General features: G+C 39.5%; 1 protein-coding gene across 1 annotated transcript; it reads right to left on the reverse strand.

The window, feature by feature from the left end:
• Positions 1-10,484: 10,484 nt before the first annotated feature.
• Positions 10,485-15,223, reverse strand: CRIPT (CXXC repeat containing interactor of PDZ3 domain). Its single transcript, XM_084203421.1, has 5 exons — positions 15,150-15,223; positions 14,250-14,315; positions 13,779-13,833; positions 13,022-13,125; positions 10,485-10,951 (listed from the first exon to the last, which is right to left on the reverse strand). The coding sequence occupies exons 1-5, from the start codon at positions 15,163-15,165 to the stop codon at positions 10,887-10,889; spliced, it is 306 nt and encodes a 101-aa protein (XP_084059547.1). The 5' UTR covers positions 15,166-15,223; the 3' UTR covers positions 10,485-10,886.
• Positions 15,224-15,238: the final 15 nt, after the last annotated feature.

Below are 15,238 nucleotides of genomic sequence, written 5' to 3' on the forward strand. Positions count from 1 at the left end.
AAGGGGCTGATGCTGTCAAATAACGAGCACACTCCCTGCACTTGAAAAAATGGTCCATGTACCCCAGACCCAAAACCAGCACTTGCCAGAGACCCTGCTGTATTCCTACTGTAACTGCAATGAATGGACTGTGATATTGGAGATTGCTTTATGACTGGGATAGCAAGGCTGATGATGTACTGGAAATAGATTACACTGGTAAAATAAGATCTCTTTGTCGTGGCTGACAGATACAGAAAAAAGTAAGGTTTTCATATGTTGACATTAGAAGATTGTAAAATTTATAAATTATTAAAATATGTATTAAAATAAGTGGATGCTGGTTTAACTCTGGCCTCATAGGCTTGACCAGAGAGGAGTAGCAAATGGTTTCAATTGTAGCTGAGCTGCAGAAAGTGAGCCATGTATTTCACTGGCTTATACAAATGGGACTGGGAGTCCCTAATGCCTTCTTTGAATGCATCCCAGAACTGCCACAGCAGTCACATAATCCAAACTGTAACAGCAGCTGAGTATTTTTTAAACAAAAATATTTTGAGAGATAATTCCACAAAAGATATAGCAATGGTAACTAGTACATAGGACATTATGAATAGGCCCAAATGCCTTTTTTGTCAGATTAGATATGGTGGTGTGCAATCATTTGTATTCCCAGCCCAGTACTCCTCATTAGTGCTACACTTCCTGGCCTTTCAAAGCATTAAACAAGTGCTTTTAGCACAACAGCTCACTTCATTACTTGGTGTTCAATGTGATGGCATGTGCCTGGAGCACAGCAGGACCATCTCCATGCTACTTCACAAATACAAACTGCCAAAGCTGATTTTGGCAGATTCCATGACCTTGGTTTGGTGAAGTCCCTTGCAGCTAGCTCCACCGAGGAGACAGAGGTGCTCCAGTGCTTCATTTTAGGCTAATTCACATGCAATGGGATATTCAGCCTTGAGATGGGCACTGCTGCTTATCTGCACAAAAGTGCATTTCGGAGCTGCTCTCAAAAGTTAAGAATGATACTGCTGTGAACGTTCATCTGGACATAATATTCTAAAATATTAAACTCAGATTGAAGATTTAACAAATCACTGTATGGATGCAGATGCACTGTATTGCTCAGTGCTGACAAACAGCAGGACAGTCACCAGCATCATCAAGGGCAAATGGCCTGAAGTTGTGCCAAGGGAGGTTCAGGCTGGATATTAAGAAAACTGTCTTCACTGAAAGCATTTTTAAGCATTGGAACAGCCTGTCCAGGGAAGTTGTGGAGTCACACTCTCTGGAAGTATTCAAAAAACAAGCAGACCTAGTGCTTTTTTATATGGTTTAGTGGTGATATTTGGTCAAAGTTTGGACTTGAAGACCTTGAGGATTTTTCCATCCCTAATTGTCCTATGATTATTTTGCATTCTTGCAAGAAGATTCCAAATGCAAGGAAGAAATTTGTCATGCTGATCAAGAATTAAGGGAAACAGACTCCAACAGTTTGACAGCACCAACAGCAAAAACAATTGCCAGACCCTAGAGCTACCATATGTGGTGTTTGTGTTATGTTTGGAGAAACTCTATCAGACAAACAGCTATTTCACAGCTTTGTTCTCACGTTCTGTTAGCACCTTGCAGTCTCCTAAAATTCTTGCTAGAGAATAAAAGTATTTAATTCATAGCTACCCAACAAAAAACAGATGAGGTATTCTCTAAATGTTCACAGCATAATGCCACTGTAACATTTTACTGTCAGAATCTAAAACCATCTACTCATTCCCACACAAGAAATCAAAAACAAACCAATTCATCCCACATACTAACAAAGCCTACAGAAGAAAAACCTAACTGCATATTCCCAAAGACACAGAGGCATTAACCAGATGTCATGGAGAACTGGATGACCAAACATCCTTGAGGACTCAGAACACTAAGCCCTGCTCTTGAGGATTCAGCCCCACTTCAAAGGGCTCTATGGGTTGTCTTCTAAAAGATGTCTTCATTAAAAAAGGTGTTTATGCCGTCCCCAGACGGCACCCTGCCTAGGAACAGCCAGAAAATACAGAATTGATGTAATCTACTTCTCCACTGTCTTCTATCCTATCTGGCAGAGAGGGTGCAAGCCTGACAGAATTAGGGTGCAAGCTAAAATTCCCAGCTGACATGGTTAGACAAACATGCCACAAGCTTCAGAAACAGCTGCCTGTTAAGCTGCCCTTTGGAATTCATGGCCCACCAGAAAAATAGCAAGGCAATTATGCGCCCATACCTAAAAGTCACGAGCTGGAATTTGGTTAAGTGGACTACAATGAAATATGGATATGTGGTTGTGGAGAGCCATTCTCCTCCAGAACTGCCCCTTTCCTCCACAGAAATAATTCTAAATCCTGAAATTAAGACTCTCTAATATATAGAAATGTTATGGGGCCTTCTGCAGAATCCAAAGAGGACAACCATATATTTGTTTAGCCCTCAAAAAACATTTTTGATCCTTTTCCTTAACATAAAGCAATTTTCTAGAACAACTTGGAGAAGGGTTGAATGATACACTGTATCATGCAATGAACTACCATGCAATGTATATAATTACTGCAAGTTCAGCCTTTTTGATGTATCAAAAAAGTTCAGTCAAGAGTTAACAGGTTCTTCCAGCAAGGACAATTTATTTACCACTAGCTAGAAATTGCAGCTCAGAAGCAGTTTCCCGCTTTTTGAAGGGAATACAGAACCAACAAGGTTATACAAAAAATCAGCTTCTATTGTATCACTATATACCCGAATTTTTATTAAAATTTTTCTGGAAAGAAACCTGCAGCAACAGAAAATCAGATGGTGACAGTATATAAAAAAATACCACTTGTTCTGATATGCCACATTTTGTACCTTACACTGTGCAGTACCTTATTACACAGCTTGATGCAAGCAATGAAATAAATTTAATGGGAATTAAGTCCCTAACTACCCTTAGATATTTTCACCTCTAAACCAAATGAGGAGCAATACTTGGGAGAAAGAGATACTACACTGCATCAAGAAGTGTGTAAAAATCTGACTGTTAATTTGAATTTAAATCAAAATTTTATCCTCTGTAGATTTGGGGTTTTTTTTTCATATCAGATTATTGATTTATTCAGTATTCCTAGTTTTACCAGTTTTATGAATATAGCATTTTTCAAATGCAAATGTACTTTCAGATATAGCTGTTCTTCAAAGCACTATAATCCTATTGACCCATCTTCTTGACAAACACCCTACAACAAGCTGGATATGCCTTTATCTTTGGCAGAACTGGGATAATATACCATAGCCCATACGTGTTCAAGTAAGAACAAATTGAACAGATAGTTTTATGTATGAAATGTTCAATAAACGTCAAAATTCCTATCTAACTTTAATCAATGCTGAAAGCTGACCAATTATACAGAGAAAATGTTTACACAAACAAAAGAGCCGCATAGCCCAAAGTATTAAGTACTGGTAGAAACTTACACAAGTATTAAGTACTGGTATGAAACTTACACACACACATAATGTTATGGAAAATTGTTTGAATGGACCTTGAGGGGAAAAAAAACCCCATATGAGAATGCTGCTGTACTTGTTTCTCAAACTAATTAATTCCTTCACTAAAACACTTCTCCTCCTGTCATAGTGTGCCCTGGTTGTACAAGTACCAAAAGATTGCACATGGAAAGGGCATACAGAGACCAGGCACCTCCCAGCAATCTACATATGCCACTTTTCAGCTCTTTTCGGTGAATTCCAACCCCAACCTGACGCCAACTTCCTCATCAGCCTTGGACAAATCAGCTGAGTGGCTCTTATTTATCCACCTGGTGTGGGATTGTAAGGGAAAATGAATGCTTACTGAGTGCTCAGTGACAAAAGTGTGCACTTGTGTTCCACATACTTTTACTGGTCCTTGTCCTACCATTCTCTCCCTCAGTCCAAATGGTGACATTTTCATTATGAATATAAAGGCAGGAATGAAGCCAGAGCATATGGCACTTCATGGAACATTGTTTATAAAATTGCATTTCACAGCTAGCATGTGACAAGCACACTTGTCAAAACCTGACTAACCTATATATTCCCTCCTAATGAATCTTCATGACCTTGCCATACACAGTTTTATACTGGAAAGGATTTGAAACTTATAAATATTCGCTTAAGTTAGCCTAAACTTTAAAAATAATGTCCCTGGCCCCCAGCTGTTTCTGTAAAAAACTAAACCAAAACACAACACAATCTTCAGAAATATTTCCTAGAATAAAAAAGCATGGAGATTGCAAGCTGGTTTATAACCTTAATATACCATGACCATTTGTTTTTAATTCAGCTAAGATAAATAATTTTAAAAGTTTTCTCTTTTATAATGAATGTGACATTCTTTAAATTTTTTTTTTCTTTTTAATTCATGCGTCATGATACCTGGTCATCTATTTTAGCCTCAGTGCAACTAGCAGTACTGCACTTAAAGTTCACCAGCAATAAATGCTTGTCTGTTACCCTGCAAATCTGTATCAAAAAAAAAAGGGGGGGAGGGTTGTTAATATTAGCAGCAACTTGAGGAACCAATTGCATTTGCTGCTCTCTACAAAGTTTTCCTAGAAGATTCAAAGATTCACTCACACAATTCTTTGTTTGTAATGTTTTAGTATTTGCCACAGAAATGAATTTGAATACTTTGACTTCTAGAACCTGTATTCTGCTGCCCTCACTAGGAGACACTTTTTTCTTTAGCTACTGCCAGGAGTTTCTCTGCCCAGTGCCTCCACAACAGCACCGCAGGATGCCACATGACTGTGTACATGATACCCTCTTCTTCTTCTCCAGGACAGCCCTACCAAATTTATGTAAATCCATACTGATCTACTTACCTGGCCACTATTTCTAAGCTAGGCTGGGAAATGTGCCAGTTTGGTGAGTCTCTGAATTTATATTTCACATATTCTGATGATAAGGCAGCAATTACTGTTGCTAATACCTCACTATTCAAACAAAGATCTATTTTAAAGTAGAGCAACTCAGTCACAGCTTCAGGCTCACTTCAAACTCAGGCTGACACCACTGCATAAACAAAATATGCCTAATCTTTCAAAGATTTCTTTGGAACTCTAATAACAAACAAACCAAACCAATCTGAAAATCAGTAGAATAACTTTCCCTTATATCAGTTTTTTCTTTACTTCCCATCCTTTAGGAACCAATGCTTTTGAAAGCCATAAAATGAAGGCTATTCATCACTGAAATGTCATGTCATCACTTTTTCAAAAGCCTCCCACAGAAAGACAGACAATGTAAGATGTCAGAGTAAAGTCTTTGCTTAATCCAGTTAGCATTTAAATATTTTTATCAATAAAATATGACAATTAGACTGGGATAGAAGCCAACTCCCTGAGAGCCACACCTTTTGATACACATAGTCTTATTTGCACTGCTGTGCTACTGAACAGAAGTAAACATATCAGAACAGTAAATATCCATGACACAATGTGGGAGCTTTATCAACTTAAAATCTTTACCTTCTATGGCAACAAAAGGAGCAACCAAAAATCAACAGCAAGTAATGATTTCCTGGAGACTGGGCTGGTTATGATATATTTAAGATGCATATGACCCATTAGCCAGTAGAAAATGGCAAATGGGAGTTCTGTGTGTTTGCATGTGACCTGAAACAGTTAACAATACTGATATTGAATCATCAGCATTGTGATGACACAGAAAACAAACCCTCCTCAAGATTTGTTTTCCCAATGGCACTTGGCAGATGAGCACACAGCAAGTGCATTTGCTGGAAGTGCTGATGCCTAATGAGTCACTAACATTGCAAAGTTCAGTTTGCATCTTTTAGTGCAAAGAGGGAGACAGAAAGGGAGGAGTAGTTTTGAGAAGTTTTCTAGTAGAAAGCCAGTCTGAAAATGGCTGCCTAATTATTAGATAGTTATTTGGTCATTGAGTCACCAGTGCCTGAAAAATCTACTTGCTGTTTATCACAAATGGCATCAAGGCAAAAAAATCAAATGTCAGTAGTGCTTTCCTGAACCATGTAACAAAGTAACCTTTTACTAGCAATACCCACATGGAGAATACTTCACCCATCTCTTTCTTCAGTTGCTTGGCAAGATTTCAGATTCTTCCAGGTTCCTTGAACACAGCTTTTTCTGTTGCCCTTAAGTGCAAGAAGTAAGCACTCCCTGTCAACAGAGCACTTGCATTTTCTGCATTAGCCAGACACGATGAACACACATTTTACAAAGTCAACTATGGCCCCTCCCATAAAAGTTGATAAAAAAACAGTTCCTGATGAATTTCAGATGACAACTTTGTCCATAAAAGCACACATCTGAGAGGAAGACAAGCAGTACAAAACCAACTGGTCTTCATATGAGGCAGAGATATAAACCCCACAAGAAGAAAAAGAAACACTTGGATCTGTTATTTGTAAGGGCTGCCTGCCATCAGGCTTTCTCATACTGTCCAACCAGTTCTGCTGACTGGGAGAACAAAAATACTTCAGCTTAGCAAGAAACCTCAACTGTGATGCAGCAAGGTTTTCATTCTCTCATGATATTCAGGGAGAGTTTTCCTGTCACCAATACTCCCTTTTGCACCTGGCCACATTTATTTTCTAAACCAGTGGTCTAATGAGAAACTCATAAGCAAAGGAGGTATGGTTATGATCCCATGCTGAACCAGTGCCCATTGAATAGTCTGTTCTATAAAGCAACTGGTAGGTCAGTGCCAAAAACCCCTCTTGGATTCTTCAACAGCCAAAGCAAATGACAGAAAAAGGCACATCCTTAGGCCATATATACTTACATGAAATCAGGAAGCCCAGTTCCAATACAAAAAAAGCAATGATTTGTCAAGGGGAATTCTAAAGACTTTGGTAGCTCCAGAATTTTATTAACAGCATAGAGGCCCTATCATAAACTACATTTTGTCATCATAGACATAAAGAGCTTGTCTCTTGGCTATCATCTTTCAATGAATAATGAATCTCTCACGCTGGAGAACCTTGTGTATTTAGGAAACTTACAGCTTTGTATTAGGAAAATAAAGCAACATACTTCATTGCACCACTTTGAACAGCTGTATTTCAACTTTTTGCGTATAACTTTAATGACCACTGATAATACAAAGGCACCAGCCATTCTTGCCCAGGACTGTGGAGAGACTGGCAGAGGGTCACAGCCAAAGCATCTCTGGGTGGAGCAGAACTGGAAGATTTGTACAATCTGAGGCACTGCAGAGAGATGGGCTGATGATAGGAGTGATGCCAGAACAAGCAGGTGCCTGTGCAACAGACTTATCATGTGAAACCTGCACATCCCTTATCTTGCCAAAAAAAAAAAAATTAAAAAAAAATTTGGTGCAAGTCTGGGTCATTTTCAAGAAAAACTGAATGCAAACTGGACAGAACAACATGGGAATGAATGGGAGAATACCCTGACACAACAAGGACCCTACAACAGCTCCTGTTCAATTTTCAGCTGATTGGCTTCTCCAGTCACATCATGTAGCTAATCTGCTCTCTTCATACTCTGCACCAAAATGTTGCTTACATTTAGCTCAGTAATAGTTCTGGCCAATGAACACACAAAGGAAGAGCAAGGACAATATATACTAAGAGTTCAGCAGTACCGAGGAAAATTCTAATCCTACTAAATTTGGCAGCACAAATCTCTTATGTAACCTGTGATTTAGAGGACAGGCTGATCATCTGGGAATATTACTGTGTTCTTCTCACTACACTAAACAAAATTGGCAATTTTTCATTACAAATTTTATTTTTCACTGCATTATGTCTCAGGAAAGACATCCCATGCTTACAAAACATCTTTAGCATCAACAATATGCTTTTATATATGACAATTCAATTATACAGAGGGTGCATATAAGTTTAATAGCTACCCTTAAGTGCTTCTCTGCCGAGGCTGCCTTGAACTGTGGTACATCTCTGAGGTTCACAAGATGGATGACTTGTGATCTACGTTTAAAGCAGGGAGACTACAAAATAATGCTTGGAAAATGAGCTTTTCTGAAAGTTGAGTATTATATCAGCAACATTTACAGATCTCTGGAACTGATACTCTCATGAAACTGAGGAGCTTTGAGAGCTACAAATGAAAGATCCTGAGTGTGTAAAAATCACCAGAAAAACAGAAGAGTTTGTATCCACCATTAAAAAAACCCCACCAAATCAAAACCTGTCCTTTTACAACAAAAACAGATTCTAGCATGCAAAAGCAGCTGTCCAGTAATAAGACAAATGTAAAAAATAGGACAAATGTAGAAAAGCTCAATTCACAAAGAAATTATGAACTAAGCATCACATTATTTAAATTCCTGTTGTTCTTCAATCTTCAATACATCCTTCAAAAGGAGGAATTAATTCAATGCCAATATTTATAGAGTGCAATAAACATTCAATTCATGCCAATTCATTCAAGAATATGATGTCATGTGTTTGAAATACAGATACTGGACAGTTTTAGGAAGAGAAGTTTTATTCACAGAATAGCAAAAATCAATCAATCCTAGCACATATCCATAAAGGGTGAAGAGTTCAGGGATTATTGGAGAACCTGCCACCTGAAATTGTCACACACACTGCTGAAGAGATTTGCTGTGAAACTTGAAGCCAATTACAGACATTTTCTTCTCATCCATATAAAGAATGTGTCACAGAGATATACACTAATATGGGAATTCCTTGAAGTGCTTGGAAACAAGTGGCCAACACCAAGTTATCACCAGCTAGCTAATCCATGTACCTCCAAGTAGTTGTTACAGTAGGAGAAGCTTTTGCAATAAAAAGCAGCAGCATTCCTCTCTTTGGGGAGCCCAGCTCATTCCACTATCCTGACAAAGCTTCTCAGCAAACATAAAATGCCAAAAATAATTACCTCTTTAGCAACTACAGGAAGCCAACACATTTGAATGAGAAACTTTGGTGATAAATGGTCATAAATTGATAGATAAGGATGACAGGAAATGTCAGACAATCCCCTTTAGAGGGCTACTTGCAGCACAACTACTGCATGGCAGGAAGGCAACAGCAAAGAGGATAACTATAAGCCCAGTGTTCTTCATTTTGCCCTACAGAAAGAACAATGATTTTTTTCAGTTTCCATTAGTCATGTAGTTTCCTCTGTAATAATATGAGAACAAAAGGAAACCCAGAACAGAATCTGTTCATAGGGAAATTCCCATTGATGGTTTTTCTGTTACAGTTGAAAGACAGTTGCAGAAGCATGAAATTGCCAAGAGGAGGCTGCAGAGGAGTAAACACTTAAATAGGTCTAGTAAAAACTTCAGCATGCATTAAGAATTAATAATTCTTTGCCCTAAATTAAGAATTAATTAAAAAATAACCATGAATAAAGAATAATTCTTTTTCTTAAAATACATGCAAAGGAGAAATTATTATGCTCCATAAGAGAAATTGCTTTAATATATAGAAACTAAGCAAAAGACAAAAGAATTGCAGAGCCACAGTCAGCCTCTCATGTTCAGAGACTGACTCCTTGTATCAAACCAGAGCTGAAAAGCAGGCAGCTTGCTTTGATCTTTTAAATTTAACATGTATATAAGCAATTACCTCGTAGAACTCAAACCCAGTATTTAAGACAGACTACCTTAGAATATTATGTGACTGAGATATTTAGAAATTGGTGCTCATTATTTTATTGCCTTGGGCCACCTGATACCATATGTAAAGTCTCCTTGGAGGCTAACAAGGGAATAGCTGATCAGTCCTAAAGCCTGTGCTGGTTTTGGATGGGATGGAGTTCGTTTTCTTCACTGTTAGTGGGTTACTGGGGCTGTGTTCTGGATTTGGGCTGAAGACAGAGTTGATAATACAGAGATGTTTTTGTTATTGCTGAGCAGGCTTACACAGAGCCAAGGCCTTTTCTGCCTTTTGCACTGCCACAATAGGAAGGAAGCTGGGGCTGTCTGGGAGGTTCGGAGGAGACACAGGCAGGACAGGAGACCCCAACTGACCAAAGGAATATTCCAGACCATTTGACACCATGCTCAGTGTATAAAGTGGGAGGAAGAGGAGAAAGGAGGGACATTCTGAATGATCTGTTTGTCTTCCCAAGAAACCATAATGGGTGATGGGGCCCTGCTCTCCTGAAGATGGCTGAAATAGTGAACTAATGGGAAATAGTGAACTAATTCTCTGTTTTGTTTTCCCTATTCAACTGTCTTTATCCCACGTTTTCAGGCTTTTACCCTTCTAATTCTCTCCCCAGTCCTGATGGTGGGGGAGTGAGGGAGAAGCAGTGGGGCTTGGTTGCTGACTGGGGCTAAACCACAACAATGCCAAAAAAGAACTGGCAGGGCAACACATCAGATTTCACTAGCTTAAAAATTTGTGATTTAACCAACCATACTGTAGGCAGAAACAAAATACAACAGGACAATTGCATTAAAATCTGAAGAGCAAGGTCATAATAGTTTGGGATGAGAATAATTATAAATACTTACAGGCATACAACTAAATGAAGATACTTTAATGAGTTGATAAAGGTTCGTATTTTATACATCGACAAAACATTACCATGAGACAAGCAGACGACTTGTGATAGGGAAAAAAAAAAGTATTCATCTCAAAGATCTCTGTTCTGATGGTAATCTAGTTTCAACCCATCCAGTTGGATCTTCTCCTTCCCTTTGAATTTTAACAGTTGCTGAAAGCCATTACCTTTAAATACCAGTCAATATTAGTGCTAAAACAACAATCAAATATTATGTACATTTTAGGCAAGCAGGCTGTCTTTACTTCTCATTCCAAGTACTATCTTCCAGAAAGTAATATTCACAAATCATTTTAGAGAAAAGTTACTGTACAAAGACACAGAAGGTAAAGTTCATAAAAAGACTAGTCAGCACAATTAGACAGACGTTTGCTTGTAGTTCTTCGTATCCAAGACCTTCTTGCCACACATTGAGCAGATGCCTATAAGCACACAAAGCGTGTAAATTATTTAAAAATTATTAAAATATTCTCAAAAAACAGTTACTATGTTTTTGTAAGCATCTTTCTCAAGAAATTGTTCAAATGAGTTCTTATTAGCAATCTATCTGTTCTCAATAGATACTACAAACTTGGAAGTAATATTGTAACTTCTAATACAAATTAATATGCACAGCGTGTGTGTAATCCTTTCACTGAAGAAAATAAGCTATATTTTGAGAGCATTATCATTCACAATAGTGCTGGAAGCCTCTGTAATTTGCAGGAATGCTTGAAGAGAGCCAGGAAAGGCTCACTTCTGAGAAAAAGGTAAAAATGGTGTATTGTTAATTGTTTTAAGTCCTGTACACAAACAAGGCTGAGATGGACAGACAGTAGCAGGACTAAGAAAATACAGTCACCAACAAACTGACAGCTAAATGGGGCACTCACAGGTGGGGTGCTTCAGAGAACTGAGAAAGTTTAGAACATGTTTTCATGGAATTAAGGTATTTATAGAGCAGGAGTGAAAAACAATGAACACCAAGAATACTTGAGAGTTGAAGTGATGAACACTGATGTCCCAAAGGACTTTGTCCTAAACTGTAAGAGTGTCAAGTCAAAAGACCTCACTGCCCAACTTGTGTACCAAAATGTACACAAGTTGGGCAGTGAGGTGGGTTGTTTCAATCTTTCCTTTCAAAGCAGAAAGGTGCTAAGTCTTTTATCTGGTAGGACCACACCTCAATTTACAGAAACATTCACCTGCAGACAAAAAATGGCTCCTACTGCTGCTTTCCCAAATTGTGTGCTTTGATATACTGACATCATGACTGGACACATATCCAGCAGTCCATTAGGGAAGAGAACATCAGGGAACATAACAAATTATTTACTCTGGAGACCAAAATACAGCCCACTAAATATTGACTTCAGGATGAAACTGATGATTAATTAACTTGAGATTGCCTCTCAATTTCAGAGAAATGCAAAACCTGAAGCACTGAGCTGTATGACTGCATTTGCTTCAAAAATTATGCCCTAATGACATCTTTGATGGTCAGAGCTAGAACCTTAGAAAGTTCTTAATTTTATGAAGAAAACAGGTTCAACCTGGGAAGATACACAAACAGACAAAGATCAAATCCTGAAACCCACCTAAACCAGATATAAATTTAAGAAAGAGTACAAGGTTCTACTGAATGGGGTTCAGGCAGCCCTCTGGGGAGGACCCATCAGGCAACATTCCTACAGCAGGCTGCTAAACCACTGACTCAGCGACACAGCACATATGTATTGAACAATTAATTTCATAAACAAAGCTTACTACTGCTTAGCTGTAGCTCTACACCTAAAAATCAGTTCACCTCATGTGCTGTAAGAACTCTTTGGCACTAAATCATGTAACTGACTTCATGATGCTTTTTTCCATCCAGGAATTTTAGATTTAGCTATTATAAAAATGGGAGAGAAGGGACCAGCAAAGGGACTGCAACAAGCAACTGAGTTTTAGAACACCTGGGGTTTTCTGGGATTTTGAGGAGAATCAAACTTGTCAGATGACAGTTCTCTATGCAATTGTCAAGATTAAGTTTCCAAATGTACCGATTCAGACACCAGAAGCATTCTAAAAGAAGCAGAATTACAGAATGGCAACGGCTTAAAAGAATCTCCTTCAGTCTCTAGTCTTGCCCACTCAAAACAACCAACTTGGATACGAAAGAACAGTCCTGGCTCAGGACTGTTCAAGCCATTCCCTGAATAAGTGCTTTAAAGATTCCACAGCCCCTGATGGTACCTGCTACGAGAATATTAGATCACTCCCAGACTGAAAAATTGCTTTCCTTGTATGTAATTAAAACTTTCTACATTCTAACCTATGTACATTATTTCTTATTCCATTACTGTGTACCTAAGAGTCTGACTCCATGTTCCCTGTGCCTGCCTAACAGTAGCTGAAGATAGCTATTAAATCTCACCTTAACTTTCTCTTCATAAATACAAATTTAAGTGCTGTACCTCCTCTCTTGTTCCAAGCCAAACTGTGGTATTTTGGCACCCAGTGAAACTCACCTTTTTTATAGGCACATCCTTGACAATAGTGGGACCCTGGCTGGTGGACAGAGCTCTTACAAATCCGACATATTGCAAATTTGTTCTTTCCGTAAGGATCAAACCTGGGAAAAAGAAAAAGTGCTTTATTTATACTCCTTGAAATGAAGTCTTTTTTCTGCCTCATCCTAAAAAGTCTAAGCCAGAGGGTGCAGTCAGAAACTCCAGCAGAAATTGTAATTTAGAAAAGGGACATACAAGAATTATTTCTAAGAGGCTACACAAAATATGCAGAAAAGCTGCCACTTTCCCCATTAAGAGACATTTCTTCCATCACAGACAACAACTTCATGAAAGTAGAACTTAAAATGTTTATTTCTCTTAAGATACTACATGACTTTGAGCTTAAACACCTTCCAGCAGCATCTTTGCCCCTTGCAAACAGAAAGTCCTGCAGACATGAAGCAAATGCTCAAGAGATTATCCTGGCAATATCAGCACAGAAAATAGGTATTCTTGGCTTCTTTCCTACAAAAGTATGAAACCCCAGCAATTCCAGTGAGAACTGCAGTAAAATACTCTATGACTGAGCAGAAAGCACCCATGAAATATGTATGGACATATTTTTACCAACAAATCAAATACCATAATCCCCGCAATTTTAATTTATGAAGTGTATTTTGGACAAGTTTGGAGTAGTTGCCCAGCTATGCAGAAAACAGGCCTCAGTTAGTCTGCTAACTGATGTTCTTAGCCAAAATCAGTGTGAAGTACCAACCTTGCCTTCTTTGAGGTCAATGCCTTGTTTTCATTTAATTTGCGACCACCGCTTTCTAAAAAAAAAAAAAAAATCAATAACCCCATTTCAGGCATACTTTAAAAGCCTTCATTTACAACTTTTACACATATGCAAATAAAGTCACAAAGAGAGATAAAATATTCAGCACAGCATTAGGAGACAGGGTAACAGAACACTTTATGCTGCATTTAAATACTCTATGTATTTAATACTCCTCCCATGCAAGAAGGAAAAAAAAACAGAAAATGAAACCAGACAAATTCAGTACCAAAGAGTTCTGGACAAATAAATTCCCAGAGCATTAAATCAGCATGGGAGGTGAAGTACATGACTTAATATTTAACTTGATTAGTAACATCAAGTTTTGGACTTAAGTTGGCAACATAGCTCAGGTACCTAGCTGGCTTTATAACACCTCAAAACCAAGCTGCTAAACTTTGCTGAGGTTACCTGTAGTGTTTCTTGCACCATCTTTCCATGTATCAGGAGTGATCACCGTTCCAAGCTTCTTCTCACCTACATAAGGAAGCAATACAAAAGAGAAAAGCTCAGAAGCAGAGTCAATTAGGTGGGAAAAACCCTCTGAATTAATCGAGTCCAACCTGTGATGGATCACCACCATGTAATTGGACCTTGGCACCGAGTGCCATGTCCAGCAGTTCCTGAAGCACCTTCAGGGACGGTGACTCCACCACCTTCCTGGGCAGCCCATTCCCATGTGTCATCTCCATGACAAGGAAGAAATTCTTCTGAGTGTCCAACCTAAACATCCCCAGGCCCAGTTTAAGATGTCCTCTTGTCCTGTGGCTTGCTGCCTGGCAGAAGAGGCCGATCCCCACCTGGCTACAACCTCCTTTCAGGGAATTGAAGAGGGCAATAAGGCCATCCCTGAGCCTCCTTCTCTCCAGACTAAACAACCCCAACACCCTCGGCCGCTGCCCATCAAACCTTGTGCTCCAGACCCTTCACCAGCACTGCTGCCCTTCTATGGACCCACTCCGCCACCTCCGTGTCCTTTTTGTAGTGAGGGGCCCAGAACTGAACACAGCACCCGAGATACGGCCTCACCAGTGCCGAGTACAGCGGGACAATCACTGCCCTGGTCCTGCTGCTCAGGCTATTGCTGATACAGGACAGAATCATTTCAACTATGCACATTAATACGCTCCACAGGCGGAGAACGACAGTTCACACAGGGGCCTGCCGGGAACCGTCACCCACGGCCTGCCCTAAGCAGCACAGATCCCGCGGCTGCTGCTCCGCTCAGGGCAGCCGTGGATTCCCGCGGGCAGGGCAGGGCAGGGCAAGGCCCAGCGGGTCGGGCAGGGCCCCCTGTACCCCAGTACTCACACTTGTCGCACACCATGGCGGCCCCTCCACAGCCGCCGCCGCTTCCGGCACCGCCCCGGAAGTGCCGCCGGCCGGGCCCCGCCGCCTTC

The sequence above is a fragment of the Fringilla coelebs genome (assembly GCF_963513975.1).
Source record: "Fringilla coelebs genome assembly, chromosome: 3".
Classification (NCBI taxonomy): Eukaryota; Metazoa; Chordata; class Aves; order Passeriformes; family Fringillidae; genus Fringilla; species Fringilla coelebs.

Bases quoted from the DNA above. Each gene is read 5' to 3' on its own strand.
- CRIPT (XM_084203421.1), bottom strand. The intron at 13,834-14,249 runs GTAACCTCAGCA...TTTTTTTTTTAG, and splicing joins TGGTGCAAGAAACACTACAG to AAAGCGGTGGTCGCAAATTA. The intron at 10,952-13,021 runs GTGAGTTTCACT...GTGTGCTTATAG, and splicing joins AGGATGTGCCTATAAAAAAG to GCATCTGCTCAATGTGTGGC.